We start from the raw sequence: 18,404 nt of genomic DNA on the forward strand, positions 1-18,404 counted from the left end.
ACCTAGTCACTGGTTTGATTTCCATATTATATTGTCACAGAGCTGTTCAATTAAACATAATATTATTATTAAAGTCCTTACATTCAATTTTACGGCAGTCAGAGTATCTTTATAATGTATTGTCTGGCAGCAAATATCATTTTGCATCTTTTAAGATTTTACCATTATCACAATGGTAATAAGACACATAGATTATAATTAATTATATCTGTCTGACAGCCAGTGTACCAACAAGAACTTTTTCAAAACAACCCAATTTAAGATGTTTCAGCTTTTTGATGTATATGCACTGTCAACTTTTTGGTTTTAGAAATTTCAGGTATGAATATAATATACAAAAGGTGAATTGCTTCTGAAAGACATGGTACAAAATATGTGTTTAACTCATTATCACACTGGCTTAGATGTACAGCTATTTATTATACTATATAATCAATAAAAAATCTGATAAATCTATATAACTTCATCTTAGTTGTGAAATCATGACCGAGTATCACTCGACTCCATCCCTCTCGGTATTTAAGCCGCATTGACACGATCCAAGTACGATCCGAGTAAACTCGGACCGAGCGCACTCGTATGAGACAGCTTCATACTAATTATTACTCCTATACAAGCTACTCGGACCGCATTCTACTCTTCCGAGCTAGCTCGTATAGGAGTAATTAGTATGAAGTCTGAGTGTGCTCAGATCGTACTCGGATCGTGTCAACGCGGCTTTAACCTAGCTAGGGGAGGGGGCCTATGTTGGTCTGTCCATCCATGTAGAGAGAGAGATCTTCAATGTCCACTTCAACATTCAACATTTAAACACCTATGTTTATGCCTAAAACCAACGAAAGTGTATCTCAAATATCTTGTTCATTAATGACAAATTCTTTGTCTTTCAAATAATAAAATTAGTTTCGATGAAACTTTTTTTTTCAGAAGATCTGACTTTTTTTAAATGACATTTGGCCACTAGTCGAGCAAAACATATAATTTTCTAATTTGTAAGTAACTCCACTATTGATAAGGCCTGTAGTTAATCTCATATCAACCGTAACAATCTGTAATTTTATTTGAACTCTAAAATTTGACTATTAATACATTTTTTTTTGTTCGGTATGACTACTAGATTGCCTTGAATAATAATAAACAAGTTTTACCGACAATAATATTTAAACTTTGTTACGTTTAGTTAGCAGTTTATAGAACCGAACACACCTGAGTGACTAGGCAAAATCTGGTATTGTTTTGTTATGCTAACTATGCAGGTGATTTTATGGAAGTTAATCTTCATATTGAAAAAAAAAACAAATATTATATGTCTGTGCCTCTGCAAAACTAAACACAACCAAATCACTCTAAAATTTTCATAGTAAATGTCAATAATAAATCGCGCAATGAAGTCAAATGCAGAGTAATCATCACTAATAGGTACTTCTGCGGTTTACCTACTTAAATAAATTAAATCGAAACAATTATCCAGAAAAACAAAGAAACGGCTGGGTACAGAACTTTAGCGAGACCTATACTGTCATACGGTGTTCGGATGTGGAACCTGTGCTAAACTCACAAACTGTACAGTACTCAAATATACTCCAATAAGTTCAATTCCAAAAAGGCAAAGACTCCTCTGGGTGGGATAGAGAATGGGTGAATACACAAGACCTTAATGTTGATAAAGCCAGAGGGACGACGACATGCCAGGAGACTACGACTCTACGTACTCTACTCTACTCTACCTCACTACGGTGGCTGGACGGGGTAGAAAGGGACCTTGAAACTCTCGCCATATCCAACTAGCATTCTAAGACGAAGGAGAGGAAGTGACAGAGGCGGCCGGGACTCACACTGGGTTATAGCATATAATAAGTGAAGTCACTAATGTAAATCAACATCAATAATGACAAAAGGCTATACATGACATTATATTGTCCCTGCGGCTCCTATCCCGAATGGTGGCTTTAGAGCAGTTCTGATGTAGAAGTTTCCTCTGTTATCAGTACGTGAGCTGAACCCGAGCGGCGATATCTTATTATTCCGACATCTCCCGTTGCTGAAGTTGTACCAACTATCGCAATTGACAGCCAGCAAACTCTGCTCATCTGTAATAGATTCTTTGTACAGCTGAACGCTCCTTTGGTGGACACACAAAATAAAATCATTACCGCATCCTGGTTGCCTTTCAACGTTACCATTGACTATAAAATTTGCATGGCCCATCCCGCTTCTGCTCGCGCTCAGTATGCTGGTTTGAATCGTTTCTACGTATTTTGCATTGTGCTTTCCGAGACGAATATTTGTAGAGTCGGGGAAACACAGAGCTGTAGGATCCAATGCGGTCACGCGAGCCAAAGGACTTCCACTAGATTTACGGTAGTAGTACGCTGATACTCCGGCTAGTTGTCCACCGTAACTGAATCCTATCAAACGAATTTTATTTCTGCGTACACCTTGTCGTGTTAAGTTCAGGATGAAATTGGCAAGGTAATTCGCAAGCGGTGATGTGTTACGTACCACTTCAAAATACTGGAAATAATCCCCGTTTCCATATCTATAAAAATCGTATGAGAGGAAATTGACACCACCTTTTTTCTCGAAGGCCTCCGCAAGACTCGTTGCGACTTTGTCATTTGGCGGACACCTGAAACCGTTCACGTAGATCACTGTCGTATACTCTGGGTTGAACGTTTCCGATTTTAACAGTAAATCGGCAGCTTCCAGTAGTGGATAGGAATAAAATGTTCCTTGATGGTACTGGTACATTTTAAGGTATTTAGGCTGGATGTAACTTGACGATGAGCTGGGAGCATGGCCTGAAAAAAACATAAATTACAATATTATTAATCAACGGTTGGAAATTATAATGCATGTGAACGATAAGTTTGAATCTCACTTTGCAATAAGGAAGTAGGTGTACCAGAGAGTCTAGGATGAATCGGCGTCAGAACAACCGGGCGCCATGCAATTGAATGAAATTCAAAAATAAATAGACGTCCGTGAATTATAGGTACTTCTATATTATTCATATGTTTGAGTTCTTTTATTTTTATATAATGTCTCAGGCATGATAATTCTCAATCTGCAATAAATATGAATTAAAACTACTAAGTAGTAGACAGAAACTGATTAAAATTCCTCGTCTACTTTCTGTATAAAATCATAACGAAAGACTATTTATTTCATTTAACAATGCGGTGCCCAATTGTCCCGGCGACCAGTTGCTCCATTCCCGTGCCAGATTGTATGCATATATAAGCGAGATCTCTTGTCTACTGACAGTATGATTTATGAACTATCTATCTTTGCCTATTTGACATAGGTACAATTAACAATAAATTCTCTTTCACTGCTTCTAATAATAATGACTGACATCTAGAGTGCATTGGTGACCGGCTCGGGAAATTTTCTAATTAATCGTGTCAAAATATAAATTATAGATAGTGAAACGTCTTAGTAATAGCACTCCTAAAGAGGGTGGGAAAGGGTGTAGTGAAGGTACATAATTATTGCCAATCTGGTTAACAAACATTTAGAAAACATAGGTTATTAAAGAATGAATACATGATGACACAAAAATCATTGGGCTACACATATGACAAATTATGTATCCCTGTTGGCGGACGTGTGTCCGAACCGAACAGAGGAGGAAGGGTTACCTGACTGTTTTGGGAAAAGAAAATCAGTATCTTCAACAACAAACAAAGGCAGCTAGCTCGCTGGATGGACATAGATGGAGCATTATAATAGAGGGAGAAAGTTTGTCATCAGGTGTAAACTACTCGCCTTTTTATAAACAATAAGTTACAGCAAGCATAATGCAGAATTTCACTACACATTTAAACTGGCTAAATCTAAAATTGTACAGTTGGTACCTTATTAATTGTCTTCATGTGGTGATAATGTGTACCTAGTGATATAATATTATTTTAATTACTTTATTGGTGTTAACTGTGAATTCTTGATGGAAAGACACTTTTAATTTAATTTAAAGAAAACACAATATAATTTACCTAGTTGGGACCTATTTATTGGAATTTTGTATCTTCAATAGATACCTTGTTAGTATAAATAAAGGTTGTATATTATTTTGTATCAGTTCAAGTGAATGAAACCGGTCCTGATTATTATTAAATTAAGTGAAATAAGTACTACATGTACCTATTGTGTTTTATTTAAATTAATAAAAAAAATTATAAAGTTTTTCAATACAAAGTGTTGAATCGTATTATCGAATATTGAACGACTCGGAGAGCGATAAAATGTAATAACCACAACACGACAAGCCATCAGGAATTATTGCGTATGATCTCAATTAACCGTTTCGATTTTCTGTGAATCTATGTATATAAATTCATTGTTCACGATTTGCAAAAAAAAAAAAACTGAAGTGGAAGAGATTTCTTACCAGATTTATTATGGGAAATGGTTGTTAACCAATCGCTAATCGGCGGTTAAACCGATACGGTTTAATTCCTTAGAATTCATCTCTTACTTCGAGAAAAATATCTGACCCAGATCTGTTCCACATAAATGGAAGCGGAATTTGGAAATATCGGCGTATAATTATTATTGACATTTGTTATTTAATAAGTAGCATATTAGCAAATTTTTTATTCGTGTATTAATTTTATTGTACCTACGCCTGTGTTAATTTCTGTTTTAATAGGCTGCGAAAGCTAACATGCAGTATTTTAATTTTGTTTACTATCAGCCAATGATATTATTAATGGACAACGCACTCATTACAGTAGCTACCAAGTAAATTCGCGCATAGCGACATTCGCACATGCATAGGTAGACGTCACGTGACAAAATTTCGCAATTTCCATTAAGCGATATCACGCATCGGGAATTTATAGCAATATCACCTTTATTGTAATGGCGTTAGAACAGTGTTTCTAGTATCAATGTTCATTTGAGCGAGCGATATTGATATTAAAATATGAATTATGCCATTCGGCAGGCCCGACAAAAAGTATCGGGAATTTATAGCAACATCACCTTTATTGTAATGGCGTTTGAACAGATTATGCAATTTCGGCAGACTCGACAAAAAAGTGAGTGTCATTTTTTTTCCCAGATGCTTCGTCCATATTAATTTCATTGCTATCAGCGCTCGAAAGTTTACGAATCGGAGCGCTCTACAATTTTCTGAAGATTTTTACAGAGTAGTTATCAAATTTGATGTGTATTTTATAAAAATAAGTGTGTTAGATTTACTATTATAATATGGTATATCTAGCTCAGACGGTCAACATATTTTTTACCGGAACTGCGCTCCGGTCATTTCGAGCCCTGACTCATATCGATCGAAAACAATATCAACACAATTTATCAAGTTTGTCGAAAAAGAAAATGTGCGACATCATGTGGATATAATCGCACAGACAGTTGTGTAGACTGTAGAGTGTCAGATCGGCGACCCAGCAATTTTTGTCACGTGAATATAATATATAGAAATAAATATTATTAACATGGGAAAAAAATAGTAAACTGAGAAGAGATTAATAATTAGTCAAAATCCGAAGTTATAATGGGAAAATGTATCACCTCTTTTTATCTAGATAGGTGAAATTTTAGCGTAATTTACCATCAAAATGTGTTTAAAAAATGGGAAATAATGATTTTTTTTAAAACCAGCGACTTGGGACTATTTCCTTTAGCACTACGCCACCGATCATGGGGCATTTCTAGATAAAAGGGAAAGGAACCCACTGTTAGTACCTACATTTAAACTTCTGATATAATATATAAATCGATGATCCTTAGGGCCACCGCCCACGGCGACGACTGGCCGCAGGACGCGGCGCAATAGGCTATAAAAACGGCCGGTCGGTAGGGATTATTGTGCAGCGCAATGTTTGTACTCTCCAACAAGAAGATTAAGGCAAAAGCCGGAAGGCGCTGTTGTCTATTAAATGGGAGGAGCTTGTTAGTTTCTAATGGAATTGCGGTTAAAAATGGGATTAGCTGTAGTTCACGTAGCCAAGAAGATTCGAAGTTCGAATTTAGTTAACCCAGCCGTCGCCATGGACGGTAGTCCTTAAACGCATAATGTCAGCGCCGCTGGCGAAACATGCTCCTTTCCATGCAACCTACTCTCGAGAGTAGCTGTCATATTATTATTTTCTTTCCTTCCTTTATACGCCGCTCCCTAAAACTTTCCACACCAAATACTTAATTAAAATGTGACATGCTTGCCGCCATCATTGTCTAGGTATGTATGGCCTCGTAAAAGACATTTAAACAGTTATTACAAATTTACAATATTACCTAATTGTATAATTTAACCCTCAATTGTATTTTTGTTTGTGGAAAATTTGGCTTGCAAATTCATGAATTAATATTGTTTTTAATTTATCGTCGTTTTCACCCAATTAAATTAATATCCGTATTTCGATTTCTGGTTTAAAATCATACTAGTAAGAAAATAAAAATTATGAGTTCTGGTCGATATCGACCTCGTTTAGAGGTTGGTTTCTTTCGACCCGATACAGGGTCAATATAAGAATCACCGTGATAACTTACTAAATAGATCGTTTTGTGAATATACCAACTGTCTCTTGGAATAACACACCAAGTCAAAATAAACTATATCTACTTTTTAAAACTAATATTTCATAAACAAAATAACACCATACACTATTTTTAAACGCCTAATAAACTTATTAGTTTAAGCAGGGGTTTCCCAAACTTTTATAAAATTTTAACAGAACACCTTATTTCTTTTGTGGAGTAGGTAAATAATAATATATCGTCACTGTACAGGCCAAGTAGCGTAACCCTCAAATATCAGATCGTTCAGGAAGTGAAAAAAACTGTGGGCATTGGATTTACTTATTATTTTATATAATATTTATGGTACTGTTCGGTTATCAGAAATACAGCGGAAAACACATTTTGAAAATAGCCAATAAACTGGATTATTTGTTAGGTTAACCTAACCTAACCTAAACTAACCCAAACTAACAAATAATCCAGTTTATCGGCTATTTTCAAAATGTGTTTTCCGCTGTATTCCTGATAACCGAACAGCACCATATTTATTTATTATTTTATATATACGGCTTACTCTTACAAATAATGGCTTACTCTGTACGTACCCTGTGGCTTACGTTTAGAGAGGGTTACAGCCATAGACCAATGTGTGCTACCCGTGCTCACGTATGGCTGCGAGACGTGGACCCTCAACACGAGAGATGTCCAAAGGCTAAGAGTCACACAGCGAGGCATGGAGAGGTGCATGTTGGGCATCACGCGAAAGGACCGTAAGAGGAACGAATGGGTTAGGAAGCAGACAAGAGTACGCGATGTAATAGACGTTGCCAAACAGCTGAAATGGAGATGGGCGGGGCACATTGCTCGCCGAAAGGACGGCCGTTGGACAAATGCCGTCATCCAGTGGTACCCAAGGGGTACAAAACGGCCACAGGGTCGCCCTAAAAGCCGCTGGATTGACGAACTGGTAAAGTTCGGCGGAAATACGTGGCAGCGAACGACACAGGACCGAGAGAGTTGGAGGAAGCTTGGGGAGGCCTTCATCCAGCAGTGGATTGACCCCGGCTGATGATGATGACAGCCATAGAGGTATTAAATAAAAAGAGGGTCAAGGAATCAGCTTTCTCATACAACTGAATGAAGCAGGCCAACAATACGACAACTTAAGATAAATAGCGACTTTAGAAAAAAAATGAGGGCATCACGGAGGATTTACTTTGGTCCTTATAACGTACCCATATAATATAATGTAAACGTGGAAATTTTGCCGCAACTTGATTACCAGCCCGCCTCACCATACTTTTTCACCATACCAGCCTGCTTCACCATACTTTCATATAACCTGCCGCCCCTAGGTTACAGCATTTGGCTGGAATATTTTTTATCAAGTTATAAATGTCTTAAAAATAGTTTTGAATTATTTTGATTTAAAATATTTTTTTGGGATTTATGATACTTGGCCAGTTCGTGTAAGAGTGCAATAAGTCCATTACCATCAGAATATCACTTTGGTGAAGAGTGACGAAGAGTACGGCAATTGGTCTGTATAATGACGATATAATTAATTGAATTTAAAAAAAATGTTAAAAAACAATAATTCTTTATTTATTAATTATTTTTAAAATATAAGACACAGACATATAAGTGAATGATGTTCTTAATGACTTCTATGATTGTAGGTCTTCGAATTGCAAATATTTTTGATGTTGGGCACAATATGATTAAAAAGTTGAATTCTTAGATCTTATGTGACGTTGAGCCTGTTCCTGGACTTTAACTTAACTTAACTTTAAGAAAATCCTGCTTCAGCTGGCAATATGAAGTCAAACACTTTTGAATTTGTTGCAACCGTTATAGCTTATAAAACCATTCTAGGTTTTCGCGGAACATAGTTTCGGAAACTCTGGTTTAACCTATATCACTTTTAAAAATATGTACTTACCATAACTACCGTGGAATAAAAACATATGAAAGTTTGTCTAACTTTTCTTTTCTGTACAACATTGAATACATAGTATGATAATATATTATGTTGAATTGGTATCGATTGTAAAAAAATATACTTACATACATTTCTCACGACTAATATGGAAAAAAAATAATTACCTTAACATATAAACTATAACATATTTATGTGAAAACACACACCAAGTACTTACTACCAAACCAATGTAATTAAAAAATAAGCGAGAAATAATATCATTCCATTTCTAGATATTATAATCGCACTAAGTTTTTTTATTTTAAATTATTAATGTTAGGTATGGCATGATAATCGTAATATAGTATACTAGGTATACACTCAAGTGATTCATTATTGTATGATATAAATCATAATATACTAATACATATTATTATGTATATTATATTTTTGATAGTTTTTTGGGCCGGACACATACTCTTATTAGGTTGCAGACACGACACACGGTATTACAGTGGACGTGCGTAGACGTGCATCGACGTAAGGTCTTATTTGATTATAATCGAATGCAATTGGAATCAAATAAGACCTGGGTCGACTGCAATGCCGTGTGTCTGCATCCTTAGGCGGGGTGGGGTGTGGTCACTGGAAAAATACATTATTCCGTGGTACCCATTCAATATAAAACGACCGAAGAACTACCCTAAGGATGACGAAATATTAAGTAGATGGAATTAAAAATCTTTTTTAACCATGTTTTAAAAAGATCATTTTATTATGGGCCTCTAGAGAGTGGAGACTGTATTAACAGTTTTATTTTTATTTTTACGAGAAATGAATGTTAATCACTTGCTCAACTTATTAGGTGCATACTCTGGGTCCAAACACAGGTGAAAAACAACATTTCAATTTGCACGAATGTAATAAGTGAAGAATAAAATAAAGTAACAATTTGGTAAGTAGGTACATACTTTTGTAATTCAACATTCTTCTAACCGTCTAAAAAACGTCTAGGCCATATGTGTAATAAAGCACTATCTTCGCTATGCCAAAATACATATGCTTTCTAAAAATGATTTAGAAATATTTAAATAAAATTAAATATTGACATAGAACGAAAAAAATTGAATTTGGAGGTCCCTTGTCGGCACAGAGCCTTACTAAATCCGCCCCTGGTATCAGATGATAATGATATTATCATTAGCCTTAGTAAATAACCTTTTTTAAACTACACTTTCACATATTTAGGAAGTAAGTATAGAACAAGGTTTTCCATAATGTATTTGGTAATAATATGTTTATAATAATACTTTTTCATTTTTGCTTGTCTTATTCTGTTTTAGTTTTGAATCGTCACAAGGTAACAGACAGCATGAAATGCAATAATTAATTTAAAAAAAACGCGTAGGTCAATGAAAAATCGCGTTACCTTGTCAAAATAAACGCAATGTTCATAAACAAGTTGGTATTCATAATTACAATTTGTATTTATTTACATACGTTCTCCATTCATTTCAAATATTATTGGCTTGCATGTTTCATCGAAGTAATCAAAGGTTATGATTTTTCGTTTTTTTTTTATCTTGAGATGTCGAGATTGGTTTTTTTTTTACGTAGAATTTCGTCTTTGTATTCGACAATTCGGCAAGGTGGGTCGACAAGGCAAGGTAGGTCGACAACCTCTATATCTACGGATATCCAAAAAAGTGTTACAATAAAACCGATTAAAACATTTGAAGAAAGTAATAGCCTATATGTGCATAGATTTACTTGCACCAATTGTGTGTATTTCAAACTATCGCGATAATATCTATTTAAGAGCGTAGTTCAGTGAAACGGCAAATAATTTTCAACAGTAGGTGCGACGAAATTTCTCACTAGTCGCTAATCGGAGACCGACCGTCGAGGTGTCTACACGTCGATTTGTTTTGTCATGGAGTCGGATGAATTTATTCTTAAATCGTGTAAAGATGACTAAAAAACTTTACGTATGTACTTAAAAAATAAAACATGTCAATTATTATTCGTAATATAACAATAAACATAACATTAAATGGAAGCATGTTGGATTTTTATGACAAATTATATTTCGTCATTTGCACAATCAGCGCATCGCCTAGCCACGATATTTTTTGACCTTGCCTCAGCTGAAGTAAAGCGTTAAACGTAAAAGTGATGCCTGTCTCACCAATCTCAATCTTCAAGAGTAAGCGAGACGCCATGTTGTCATTGTATAGTACTATTTGACAGTCGTGTATATCAGTTAACCTCAAAAAGAGTCTCTGCGCGGTGTAGTTCGTTTTTTTCCGGCAGGTTCGACACTATCGTTCTACTGCGCAGAAGCAGATATTGAATAAATTCCAACTGTCACGTGAAAATTCAGAAGCTTCCGAACTTTTTTGATTTGTGCATTCAATCTAGCAAATTACAGGATAGGAAAGACATGTTTATACGGCGGTTTGGCGTGCAATAGTTAACCCTAAGTAAATTAGGTACTTAATATTTTCGCTTATAAGCGGAGGATGTGGGCTGGATTTAATAACAGCTTTTTATGGTTAGTCATTGGCCTAAACGATTGGGTCCTTGCCGATGAGACTTAAAATAGTTTCCTTGCACCGGATCAACACATTAAAAAAATGAATTTTTCTCCAGCTGCGGTATCGCACTAGCAATTTGCGATAATTTTATTGATGACAATCGCTCTACCAACTCACTGTGGGTGAAATAGTGTGTCCCTAATACATATTCTAATTAGCCACGTCGCGACGAGAAGAAACTTTCTCGCTCGCCATAAAATTATTTTTTATCTCTGACTAACAGTGAGATATTGTCACAATCTTTAGCTATCGATATTACATAAAATAAACGAATATGAAATAAATTGATATAATTGTAGTAATCATAAATAATCAGAAACGTTGTAGGTAGGTCATGACCCCCACATCCTGAAGCGGGCCCCCAGACCAAGATCTATGGTGGGCCCCCCTACCTATCGCTTAAGGTTAAAGTTAAAGCCAGTATGATTTTCTACAACAGTGTTACCCAAGTGGTTTTCGCGGAACTCCAGGGTTAAGGGTATTCCGTGTATTTTTAGCGATTTTTAAATAAATCCTTAAAAAAATTTTTACTTTATAATATTCGAAATTTTTTTTTATGCAAAAGTAGTTTTTAAAATATAAATTAAATATATACTATGACATTTATAGTGCTCTCTCGTTTGGTGAATTATAATAATATCTGTCATTAAAGAAACATATTTTATTAGCACTAGCACTGTTAACAGCGTACACTTTCGAAAAAGAAAAATCATTTCTAATCTGTGTAAAAAGTAGGATTTAGGCAACTTGGTACACAAAATATATTATTTGCAATTCATAATGTTATCACATTGTATAAATTATGTCGGATTTACTAATTGTCATGTTATTGAGTTGAAAATAAATAGAGAATAAACATTACACGGTGTCAGCAATAATTGCCGAGCACTCGATGGATACAGGACACAAATTTGACTTTTCTAAACCAAGATCGGAATAAAGGATATTTCGCACGATTGGTAAAGAAGTCCATAGAAACCCTGAAAATATTAATAGGGATGATGGATTTCGGTTAAAAACGGCATGGTTTCCGGCACTATCAGCGAAATCCAATATTCGATCCGGTATCTCTGGTCGTAACGATTGACACATTACTCTGAGCGACGTTTGCTCTTAGCTAATAGGATTCCTTTTGACATTCTTAGAGCAACGTTTACATTCATATACCTACACTACATTTTCATCATAAAACATATCATCTCTTGATAATGGCCTCTGCAATGAGCCCGAAACGTCGAGTAAAGAAGGCAGAAGGACACACGGTGGAAACCCAAAAATCTACTCGATAAAAAACAACCGTGAAAGCCTCTAAAATTATATATTGAAAATAGAGCTTTGCAATTATTTAAATAATAACAGTGTTGGAGAACAGTTTTAGTGTTCATTTTATTAATTTAACTGATACGTAACGTTTTTTATAAGAATTTTGCACATAATTTGACACATGTACTATAGAAAAAGGTTGGACATGCAATTAAGTTAAAGATTAATAAATTAAAACAAGTCTTCAAAAAAACATACATCATTTCATTTACGTAGGGACTACGAAATCAAAATGTTAAAACTTTCTATGCAAAGACTTATTTTTACTCATTGAATTATGGTTATGATTTCAGAATAGGTTATAAGAATAATGATGAACACATTGAAAATACGTAATCGTCATAGATGAGGGCGTTTCTTTGCTCATTGCATCAGTGTCGACTAAATGATATGATATAAAGTTTTTGCATTTTTGATAAATTCAGAATTAAATAAACCGGTCACGAAAAATATGTAATAATATATTGGTGAAGACTTAAGGCCGAAAGCATCATGAATAAAAAAAAAACTTTGGAGGGACGTAGTATGGAGACCTATTTATGTAGCGCTGCATTAACATTTCAAAATTCAATACCGAATTTTCAAGTTTGTAGGTAGGTATACAACAAATTGGTGACAGTTTAAAATTTAAGAATATAGTATAAAATGCATATTTACAGTGACGTTCCTTGGGGGTAGTATGGGGGGGAGGAATGCGGGTCCATGCGTTGCTTAGGGGCGGTAAATGAAAGAATGAGTACGATCATTACAACAATGTGGTAGACGATACGGTCGCTTCGTTAGAAAGTAGTGACATCTTACTTTAAAAAAATCACAAGGGGCCTCCAAACTTGTCAGAGCCGCAAACATCTGTGTACATAAATCCACCGCTGTTTATACGAAAATCCAAAATTTATGTTGCATTTTTTTAAGATTATAAAATAGTTAGGTAGGTATGTAGAAAATACGTTTTATAACTTTGAACTTTTTACTACACTGATACCCCTCTTTGCCTGATTACCTCGCAGAAAATTAGATCGATAGATTAGATTATATAAATGATATTCACTTGTATTAATATATGTAGCAATGAGAAAATAAATATACTTAAATATAAATAAAATATTTTTAGAATATATTACATCATTTTCATCCTAGAGCCGGAGTGCAAAGTTATGAAGTGGCAACTCTACCTGCATACAATTTGTGATTAAAATGAAAGGTGGCGGCTGTTTGAGTTTGCCTAAGGGCGTGACTTTGGCTGGGACGTCACTGAATACATACATATAGCAGTGGCAAAGGGTGAAGGTAGGTGTCTTAGTTGTACTTTGTCATACGTATTTGTTTTTATTGAACTAAGCTACAATAATTTACAGTTGGTGTTGGTTAGTTTTTAAAAATCAATTAAACCCTGCCTGGACCAAACCATAATAGTTTTGGTATATTTTGGGCGATACGAAAAAATTTTCCACACTTTTTCATTCATATTTATTTGTTTTCATTGGATTAAGAATACATATTAGATATTAGGTATTACAAATTTTGTTGGTTATTTTTTTTTAATTCATTATCATCTGCCTCAACCAAACTATAATAAGCAAAAAATATTATTCTATCTATACAATATCCAAAGTTATGTATGATTTAATTGCATAATTTTAGATATTTTATAGATTGACGAGTATTTTTGGACTATTTCCTATTATGGCTTGGTTTCGCAGGGTTCAATTGAACTTTAAAAACTAACCAACACCATCTGTAAATTGTAGTCTTATTCAAATGAAAACAAATACGTATGCTTGGAAAAGTTTAATTTACACTATTTATGGTGGATCTTAATGCGTACCTCCACCCTTCGACACTGACATATAGCCAAAGGAAAGTAACGTTCAGTTACGAAAACAACATTATCGTTTTTTTCTGTATTAATTCAGTAGTTGACTAATTTTATCAGTGTCAACAGTGTTTACATCATATTAATATCTACCAGGTTGTAGTATTTTTGATAAAACACCGAATTGGATAAAAATGCCACAATTTTTTTGTGCTTTAGCTGCACATCGCTCTCGAAATCTTTCGTTATAGTTACAGGAAGTTACAGATTTTTAGGGCCGATCACGCTCTAGTGCCGACATTGATCTTGTTGATTTATTAATTAGCAAATTTAGCAACATTACGTAATGATATTTTGATTTGGCGCCTTTTTATACCGGAAATTAATCATCCGGGAAAGTAAACTTCCGACCAATTTTTCCGACCAACCATTTTACAAACTACAACCAACATATTTTGATGAAAATTCTGTCATGATGTTCAACAGTAAAGTTGTGAAATTAGGTCGATGCATACTATGCGCATAATAGCCGAGCGGAACGTTTCGGGCATCAGCTTATAATGTCATGAGTCCCGTGTTTGGATCCAGACTATGCACTTCTTAGATTGAGCAAGTGGCTAACATGCATTTCTAGTAAAAATAACAATTTGTTATTTTAACCTCCACCCTGTGGATGCCCATATGATACTCTTAGGATAGAACAGTGATGTAATAATACATATACTTTTGAACAAAATTGTAAGCTTGGGTGCGCCAAGCGGGGGTGTTAAGGGTGTAAAACACTCTGGGGGCAAAAGTCAGAGAAAAACATTTGTAAGTAATTAATTATATTATAAAAAAAATATATGTTACAATGAATTTTATGATGAAAAAAAGAACTTTGATAAAAATAATGACGCATTTTATTTATATATTTATGTTTATTATTTAATAAGTAAAATAATGTCATAATTTCAGATGTATATTTATATGACAATAAGTTCCCTGGGGTGGAAACCACCCTTGGCGTATCGCCGATTGCAAGTAGATACCGTCACTATGTACATAGTAAACTAAATGTAATCAATAGAGTGTAGGTACCTTCACAAAGAATTAACAGTTATATAACACCATAATTAAGTAATAATCTACATCTATTTTATAACGTTTTTATTAGCTCGCATTCTTGTTTGTCCAGTACAAATCTTGCAATTGATTTTTAACTAACTTCCCGACTAGCTAGACATTTGAAACTTTTAGAATATATCAGAACACGATGCCAATGCATTCTTTTAATACTTTTAGCCATCTTTAAGCAGACTTGAATTCATTTTCAGTTAATTCTGTTTTGTATGGAAAGTTATTTCAGAAAAATCCGTAAAAAGTGAAAGACTATTATTGGTTGCTAAGTGGGTGGTCCTAGCAACTAAATTATTACTATTCGTTACTATGGAAATCAAAATGAAATTTCAGTATTCTATATTTGTTTGTGTGTTTGTTTTTCATTTACTTCATATCAAATACAAGTTTGAGCATATTGAGCATAATAATTCAACTGAAAATTTAAAAACGTGTATAAAAAGTTCTTTTTATCTTGTAATTTTTTTTATCCAGTACAGAGGAAATCAATGGTTAAATTTTGTATTCAAATAGGTATTTTATATTTACATTGCCTACTACTAATTACCCACTACTAATTATATACTGATTACATACTAATTTATAAATAGGAAAATATTGAAATATATCACTAGATTAGAATATTAATTCAATATTAAAAATCTATCATATTACAAAATGGTCTCGTTTTTTCTAAATCTCTAATGTCATTTTAAAATATTTCGAAAATCATAATATAATATATATTATAATACCCAGACCACGATATAAATGTATTTATTTAGTTCGAACTGCCCGTCTAAATGGCTACCACATAATATATTAAATTGTGTTTTATTTTATTTAGTCTTTCCATCAAGATTTCGATGAGTATATTAAAGTATAAAAAAAGTGTTTATATTGTTTATATACGTACAATTTTCTGAAAAAGTATTCACAAAACTTCCAAAGAGTGAATTCGAATTTTCACTTTGAAATAACAAATTATTCACCGATTGATTGTCTATAAACTGACATTCACACACACTAAAAATAATTAAAAAACATGCTATCGACACTGACAACATTCTATGGCACTCCATTGTCTATCACAGTACTATAATTTTTAATAAAACAGGTAGGGTCTAAAAAGTTTGGCACGTGCGTTCACTCGGTCTAGACGAGTATCTATGATATCCCACCACACTAACGATGCCTTTTTATATTAAGGCATTAAATCCTCCACCATATTATAATATTAAACATATACAAATCGATTAAAAAAACCAATAAAATACTCTCCAAAACTTTTAAGTGATAGGAAATTTAATATTTTTTCCTTCTCGAAAAGCCAAGGTCGATTATTAGTAATTATTTTTTATATATTTTTTTTGTCAATAGATGTGTAAAAATATGCTGTATTAAGAAATGGACAAAGAAATTCAAATTAATATAATGCAAATTTAATATTTAATAATTTAAACGATTTAAATGTTAAGTATTTAAAAACACGCTAAAACTAATGACATTTTTATGAAAGTTTCCCGATTTGCGTAATATTATGTAATTCAATTATTTTTTCTTCATGATTGTATACAAGATGTAGAAGAAAAGGTTTTCAAACTTTTCTTAATAAATCATCACCATTATTATCCGTGTTTGATCTACTGCTACATGGCCCCCACAAAGGGGGGGGGGGTGGCAGGGCTCTAGCCTGGGGGGCAGGGCTCTAGCCTGGGGGCCCGGACTCAGGAAGGGCCCGGCGTGGCGAGTCAACCAGATAAGTGATATAAACACACATCACAAATTCTCTCTAATAGTAAAAAAAGTCGTTATTGTTTTTCATATCGTTATTATTTAAAATTATGTGGTTGTACGATTTAATTTTTAATTGTGTATCGATACTCGACAACTCCATAATTCAAATGGCTGTATATGTACACTGAATATACCTACACATTATACACGTTCTTCGTTGCCACGTATGTACTCATACATACGACGAATTTGGTGAGTTCGTCGATCGAGCGGGTTTTAGGGTGACCCTGTAGTCATTTACCACTATCAATATAACTAGTGACATGTCCGGCCCATTGGAGTTTCATCAGCTTGGCAATCTCTATCACATTCAGTACTCGTATCTTCCTCGGTCCTTCTTCGTTATACTAAACATGCACTCTGTTCTTAGTTTTTGAGTTTCTCTTACATGGATTGTTCATGTTTCACATGCATACGATAATACTAGTAGTCAGTAACGTCCCGTGGGGCTAGGCAGACTGAGCGACGGTTGGGGGCGGCAGTTACTCGAAGGGCGGCAAATCGAGAAGAATCATTTAGTATATAATATAAATAGCTACCTAAACTTATTAATAACAGAAAAATCTTTCCATTAAAAAAATCAGCTGACTGCTTGGAAATAAAATGTATTAATTAACATAGAAGGTATAACAGGACTGCATTTTCTTTCAGGTTCGCGATGTCTTGTTTACTTCTGTTGTCCTTGGACGTCACGTCCTTGATGACCAGCAATGACACATACAGATTTGCGAATTATATTTGAATTATAGGTAGGTACATAGTTACATAATTAATTTATCAAAATATTTTTGCCGGTCACTCACGGGTTTTGAAAGTTTTCAGGTACGAGTACCTATGTATATTTTTTAATGTATCTGAAACCGTGGACTCGCAATACTGTCTATTGAAGTAGAGATGACATTTAAATTAGTTTTAGTTGTATATATTTTAGTAATGTATCCATACAACACTGCCATGTCTTAGATATTGGAGTCATGAAAGGATGATAAAAAATCCTGTATACAAAATGGGGCGGTATTTTGGCGCTGAATACGCGCGGCATTTTGTCTACGGACGTCACTGCTAGAAGCAAACATGGATTGAACACTATACACTAATGGGAGGTCACATTTTACGATACTATTCATTGAATAGATGCCCTAAAATATATATTTTGAGCAGTCAATAAACATTTTTCACTCATCGCCAATCGGACCGCGGATTGTTAGGCAGTGCAGTGCACCTCTTAAGCTGACTTCAAATTTCGTTATATTTCATGTTGTGTTTAAAATTGTTTGCAAATGCTTTAGGCACCTACTTTAGGTAGAGGAAGGCCAGATTCTTCTGGCATTGTGGCCATGACGGAAGTTAGTGTCATTTGAAAATAACA

At 34.3% G+C, this 18,404-nt stretch overlaps 1 protein-coding gene across 1 annotated transcript; it reads right to left on the bottom strand.

The window, feature by feature from the left end:
* Positions 1-924: 924 nt before the first annotated feature.
* LOC147071043 (lipase member H-like) lies at positions 925-16,417 on the bottom strand. Its single transcript, XM_085948446.1, has 2 exons — positions 16,155-16,417; positions 925-2,801 (listed from the first exon to the last, which is right to left on the bottom strand). The coding sequence occupies exons 1-2, from the start codon at positions 16,318-16,320 to the stop codon at positions 1,912-1,914; spliced, it is 1,056 nt and encodes a 351-aa protein (XP_085804572.1). The 5' UTR covers positions 16,321-16,417; the 3' UTR covers positions 925-1,911.
* Positions 16,418-18,404: the final 1,987 nt, after the last annotated feature.

Source organism: Rhyacophila brunnea, unplaced genomic scaffold, assembly GCF_057557595.1.
Source record: "Rhyacophila brunnea isolate RB1 unplaced genomic scaffold, BYU_Rbru_1.0 scaffold_20, whole genome shotgun sequence".
In the NCBI taxonomy this organism is placed as follows: domain Eukaryota; kingdom Metazoa; phylum Arthropoda; class Insecta; order Trichoptera; family Rhyacophilidae; genus Rhyacophila; species Rhyacophila brunnea.